This window comes from Emys orbicularis, chromosome 9, assembly GCF_028017835.1.
Source record: "Emys orbicularis isolate rEmyOrb1 chromosome 9, rEmyOrb1.hap1, whole genome shotgun sequence".
In the NCBI taxonomy this organism is placed as follows: domain Eukaryota; kingdom Metazoa; phylum Chordata; order Testudines; family Emydidae; genus Emys; species Emys orbicularis.
In genome coordinates this window covers 90,753,123-90,759,122 of record NC_088691.1, presented here as the reverse complement: position 1 = coordinate 90,759,122, position 6,000 = coordinate 90,753,123, and the positions used below count along the sequence as shown (strand labels likewise).

The window sequence follows — 6,000 nt, the reverse complement described above, 5'->3', positions numbered from 1 at the left end:
TTAAGATTAACATTAAGGCATACAGACAGCTGTGTTATCTGCTTTTGTTTAATAAGGATCAATTTACTCACTCAAATACATGGAATGTTGGCAGGAAAAAAAAGCTCCTGGGACAAATCTACCAATCAAAACAGATTCTGTGAGGTCCTCCATCTTGCATTTCTCTAATAAACACACCCTGAAATGGCTTCAATTATACAAACTGAAATTTGGATAAAACTTCTAAATAATAAGTAACAGTTTAAAAAAAAAAAGGGTTGCTTTATTTTAAAATTACGTACAGAATAATTTCTTCTTGAATTATGATGGTGGGGGAAGTGAGGGGGAAAAGAAGACAGCCATAGCTTCCAAACTATGCTGTTCCCTTTGCCTCCTCGAGATGACATCTTTCTCTGAACCAGATGTACAAAACAGTTTGGATTTCTTAAGTTGGTGGTACACAATTTGTACACAACTGAAAACACTGCAGCCAAATAAGCACTACCAGCTTGTATGTCTAGCAAAATACTTTAAAATTACCTTCTGCTAAAACTAGTTGTCTTAAAGTTCTTTCTTACAATTTTATAAAGATCAAGGAAAATGTCAAGAGAGCCATGAGCTAAGAAGTGCTTTACTTAACTAGCTATCAAATGAATATACTAGGAATAATGTGAGATTTGGTCATTCAACGTTTACCATTTTACAAAGCTATTCTGAGTAGGCTATACTTACTGAAAAGTTATGCAAGTACCAGAAAATGACACTAGGGAAACTATGTTCTTCGGAAGGTTTGAGGACTATCTAGACAAATTATAGGATCTGACAGAAAACTTGTCAAATTGACAAAACTTTTGTAAATGTGTATTAATGACTTCAGATTGTACCAAGTAATCAAGCTAATAGTTTTTTTTAAATGAAGAAACTAGATATAAAACTGTTTGGATAACGTGTATTTCAGCAAACAAATGGAAAGAATGTTACTGTAACTACATTTTGGTGATCAGCCAATGAAGAAAATCCAATTGTTTTGCACATATTCAGTCTCAAAACTATAGTGAGTTAGGATTTTTCATGTAAAGGCCTAGTTTCTTCTTCTTCCTCCTCCTCCTCCTCCTCCTCCTCTTCCTCACAATCTCCTTCATCAGTTTGCTGTTCAAGTTCCTCTTTTGTGATCATTTCAAAATCATTTCCATTTCCACTACTATGCTGGGATCGGTCATCCTCACGCCTATCACTGTCTGTGTCTGAATGCCGCTCCCCTCCAGAGCCATCTGCTCCTGAGTTGCCTGTTGCTTCGACTTTTCCATCCTCATCTTCCTTTTTCTCACTATCTGATTTCTCCTCACTGTCAGACTTCGGCTGCTTTTTGGACTCTGATTTCTCCTCTTTCTTTGAGTCTGCTTTTGGTCCCTTGTATTCGTGTGTGTACAGGGGCCTGAAGGAGTCAATGAAACCCACGTCTGCTGTCAGATTTGGCAAAAACCAGAAGTGATGCCTTCCTCCAGTTATCAGCCAAATAATAAGGAAGAGAATGCAGCGGGCTGTGAGGAGAGAAAGCCCAAATATTTTATATAAATATTTACAACATATAACAACTGTGTTCATTAGATGCCTCTCCCCTGCTGTACTCAAAATCAAGTTGAGGACAGACAAAACACACAAAATACAAATGAAACCAAATCCCTGGGCTGGAAGGATGGGTTTAACAGCGTGTTCTGATACTTAATGGTGGTGATCAAGAAGTAGGCAAGGGGGAGAATTAAAAGGTGCCATCTTTCAACACCCTCCCAAAAATAAAAGTCTGATACAAGGTTTGATGATAAAAGTTAAAAACGGTAAAGAGCTAATAGACAGAAAAGTCTATTCCCCTGCAATAGGATACGATCATTTGATCTTAGCTAAAGACCAAGTTTTCTCTATTAGTTTGTAAGTCTCCATGAAAAATAAGAGGGTCAGTGATCTCCCATCTGCATTTTTAAGCATTGTTTTGCTCAGTTACACACCATGCAAGTCAAAAAGAAAGCTTGATTACCTGCATCCAGCTCCTCAAAGGTAATTAAGCTCCTAACTTCCACTAATTTCAGATGTGAGGATCTGGGCCCAAATCCTTAACAGGTGAGTCATGTTCTCAGTTTTATTTCTTTTGCAAGTGTCTATGTGTTGGTCCTGAGCTATTCCTTTAGGGCATTGCATCTAATTCTGCCTAGAAGGCAGGTGGTCAAAATGCAGGCCTCTGATATCAAGATGCAATGTGACTCAAGCTGTTTTACTTTCCTTTGTATTCTATCTACAAGCAATGCCCATAAGTTTATAAGTAACACACTGTTTCTAGGTCTGGTGATTCCACCTCTGCCAAAAGCCTGAACTGGCTTTTCAGGAGGAAGCACTGCCTCTAATTTGTAGATGATGGTCCTTTTCCCCCCTCCCTGTTGTCTCAAACTTTTTCTCTTCACCTTGGCCACTGTTTCTCCTCCAGTTTAAAGACCCCACCACCATGGCCACCTTTCTCATCTCCCAACCTTACTAACATCTCACATTAGAGCCGCTGCTACTATCTAGTGCCTAAAACAAGAGTTTTAGCAGCAAGAGAGGTCTAACACGAACAGTGGACCAGAGAGCTCTGATAAGATAGAGCACTTGTGCTGTCCTAAGGACATTGATCTTCACTATGCAAGATCAAGAGTGCACACCCTGGTGTACGCCTGCAGCCTGAAATGAACCCTGAGGAACACTTTTTTCCAATGCCACAATAGTGACATATAGTGGCCATTAAGGAATTACTCACATAAGATTAATCTATGGCGGTGGTCCCCAAACTTTTCCTCTCGGACCGCCCCCCCCTTACCAGTAATGGAATGTGTCCACAGTCCCCTGGCCAGGAGCAGAGCCAGGGTCAGGAGCAGGGCTGTGATGGGGAGGTCAAGCCGGGGCCGGGAGCAGAGCGGAGCGCAGAGTGGGGCTGGGTGGCACTTTCTTCCCTGTGGGAGCTAGCCTGGGCCCCCCCAGACATTCCTCCACACTCCCCAAAGGGGTGCATGCCTCACAGATTGGGGACCACTGGTCTATAGCTATTTTAAAGAATAGGGGTAAAATTTTCAAAAGTTAAGTTGACAGACAGATTTAGGAGCCTAAGTACTTATTCCACTTTTACAATTAGGGTTCTAAGTCACTTAGACACTTCTGAAAATTTTACCCTGCTTGTCCTGTTCATCTAACTTCTATTGAAAACAAATGAAACTTACCAACAGCAAGGAGGAGAATACTGGCTACGAAACAGCCTGCGCCTACGCTGAGGTAATAAACACCTACTCGCATCTCTGCAGGCCAAAGCGGGAAGAGAGTTGCAGCTATAACCGCAATCACTAAAAATGAAGATAAGAGTTTGAGAAACATGGATAAGATACCAATTAAAGGGCTATAGTGGTCTGGTGTTGTTGCCTGTAGTAATGTTCGTACAGCACTTTGACCAGGCATCAGTAGCGTAGCTAGGGTGGGAGCGGGGCAGTGGCTGCTCCCCCACTGAGCACAAGTGGCGCCTTGTCAATTTCTTGGCGCCTTTGTACTCACCTGGGGGAGCAATTTAAAAAAAAAAAAAAAAGTGCCACCTGCTGCGGTGCTTTTATTTTACTCACCCGGCGGCGCTCCGGGTCTTCGGCGGCAGTTTGGCGGCGGGACCTTCACTCGCTCCGGGTCTTCGGCAGCATTTCGGCGGCGGGTCCTTCAGTGCTGCTGAAGACACCCGGAGTGAGCGAAGGGCCCGCCGCCGAAGACCCGGAGCGCCGCCGGGTGAGTAAAAGCGCCGCAGCGGGTGGCGCCTTTTTTATTGTTCCCTCCACCTGGCTACGCCACTGCCAGGCATTCCCATTATTTGATTGCCATTCAGAAACAGAGTAGGATTTCTGTTGGCCCACAAATACACATATATAAATTACCAGCGTAGGCCATAAAAACCCAAGAGAACATGCTTAAGTTTGGAGAGCAAGTGAATATCCCCACTCTCATTTTTTGCTTGTTTTTCAGTCCCCACCCTCACCCCCTTTGTCTTCCTTACAGTTGTGCAGTTTCTGCCCTCCTGCTATTTGCTGAAGTCTACAAGATTGCGTAAACACATAACTGGCTCCCACCACCACTTTAGAAGCTAAGCACATTACCTTTCAAAGCCCTAAATATATCATGGTCATATAAATTATATCTTCTCCATAGAGAATTGTGCTGATGGAGAGAGGATATGAACATGGAACTGGGAGCCAGCAACTCCTACATTCTAATGCCAGCTCTGACACCTGACTTACCCATGTGGCCTTGCCTTGGCAAGTCACTTCACCTCTCTGCCTCAGTTTTCCTCATCTTATAATTGAAATAAACAATATTTACCTACCTCAGAGAGGGTTTGAAAAGAGGATTTGTATAATTCTCAAGATAAAAAGCACCATATAAGTAATAAGTATATCCTGGTAAGTGTAGACAGAACCCAATATACAAAGCATACCGTACACAACATCCCCACCAGTTGTAGCATGTAACATGGTTAGGCCCTCTATATACTGATCAAAAATATTTATCCATCTACCTTAGGTATTTCCAAGATGCCCATCACCATAGTGGTTAGGCATAAAGTGTCAGCATGATTCTCTAGAAAGGTGCTACCATGATTTCTAAACTCAGGGAAGTTGGGTGCCTTTTAGGCCCTAACTTTTTCCATTTCCCCATTACACAGCAGCAGCTAATGAAGAAGAATAGACCAGTGTGTAAACATTAAAATTGGTCTAGACTGTAAAAAAAAAAAAAAAAAAAAAATTGCTTGGGCCAATGATCTACATAAATAATATTGGGAGGTGGAAGGGAAAGGGTATCAATTATGAGTGTTCAGTACCTATTAAGGACACGATCTATTAGTGTTAAGTAATTGAAATCTACAGATCAGTTAGTAGGTGTAACTGTAAGTTAGGTGCAAATTGATAAAAATGTTAATTCTGTGTCTGAATATGAGAGAATAAAAAGGAGCCTCACTATTCTGAGGTTTTTACTGCATGCACCTTTTCTCTCATTGGTACCAAGGCTGAAGCAGGTTTCAAATTAGAACAAAGCGTAAACACTAAAAGGTTTGTCCATGGGAAAGAGACAGATGTCTTGAGGAACATTAACATCTATTCTTACTTACCAAGAACAAGTCCCATGGCAAATGTTTTAAAATGAACTGGGTCATAGATCCACACATACACCTGCAGTAAGAATAATCAGGTTAAAATTAACAAATTATATTCCCAAATAAAGATCTTTGGTAAGAGCTTTCAGATTCGTTTCCTCATCTGCATGTTTCTTTATTACCATATTTCTCTAGTACTAGGTTACATTCACCACCAGGTGCCACTCTGCCCTCCAAGTCAGCACTGAACCATGGTACAGCACTGTGGTGAGGGGCACTGCATTGCGGGAGATTCTGTATTTTTGGATGAGACATGAAGCCAAGGTCTATGTCAATTCTGCTCAGTGAAGTAGCTGCAGAAGCAGATATATAACCTTGTCACTACCACCTCTTTAAGCCTACACAAATTGCCTCAGCAATGCACGGATCTTAATCTGACTCAGTGAGCAGAAGGCCTAAGCACAGTATTTTTATTGGAGAAGGATGTATAATATAAATATTTAATATTACACTGGTGCCATATCTTGTCAGGCACAAGGATGAAGGCTGGGAGCTTCCAGCATCTGATAAATGCTCTTATTAGAATATATTGCTCACACCCTGGTGTGTGTTGATGCCTTTATTTAAAATATTTTAATGACTTACTAGTATTACTCCTGAGGGCATTCTGTGCCAAAAAATTAAAAATTCTGCGCACAGTATTTTAAAATTCTGCAAATTTTATTTGTCAAATAAATGTGGAGGCTCCAGCATGGCATTGGGAAGCACAGGCCACTGGTTGCACAGAGGTGGGAGATCACTGTGCAGCTCCCACCCAGGACACAGACTCAGCAGTAAGGCTGCACCCAACCCTGACACCGCACAAGGACTGGGCC

At 41.9% G+C, this 6,000-nt stretch overlaps 1 protein-coding gene across 1 annotated transcript in view; it reads right to left on the bottom strand.

Annotated features, from left to right (window-relative positions):
- Positions 1 to 294: 294 nt before the first annotated feature.
- The window catches only part of SEC62 (SEC62 homolog, preprotein translocation factor), a 28,865-nt gene continuing 23,159 nt past the window's right edge, over positions 295 to 6,000 (bottom strand). Inside the window, exons 6-8 of the mRNA XM_065410637.1 lie at positions 5,141 to 5,201; positions 3,222 to 3,341; positions 295 to 1,520 (exon numbers count right to left, since the gene is read on the bottom strand). Coding sequence (XP_065266709.1) covers positions 1,039 to 1,520; positions 3,222 to 3,341; positions 5,141 to 5,201 — 663 coding nt within the window. The 3' untranslated portion in view covers positions 295 to 1,038. The remainder of the gene's footprint in view (positions 1,521 to 3,221; positions 3,342 to 5,140; positions 5,202 to 6,000) is intronic.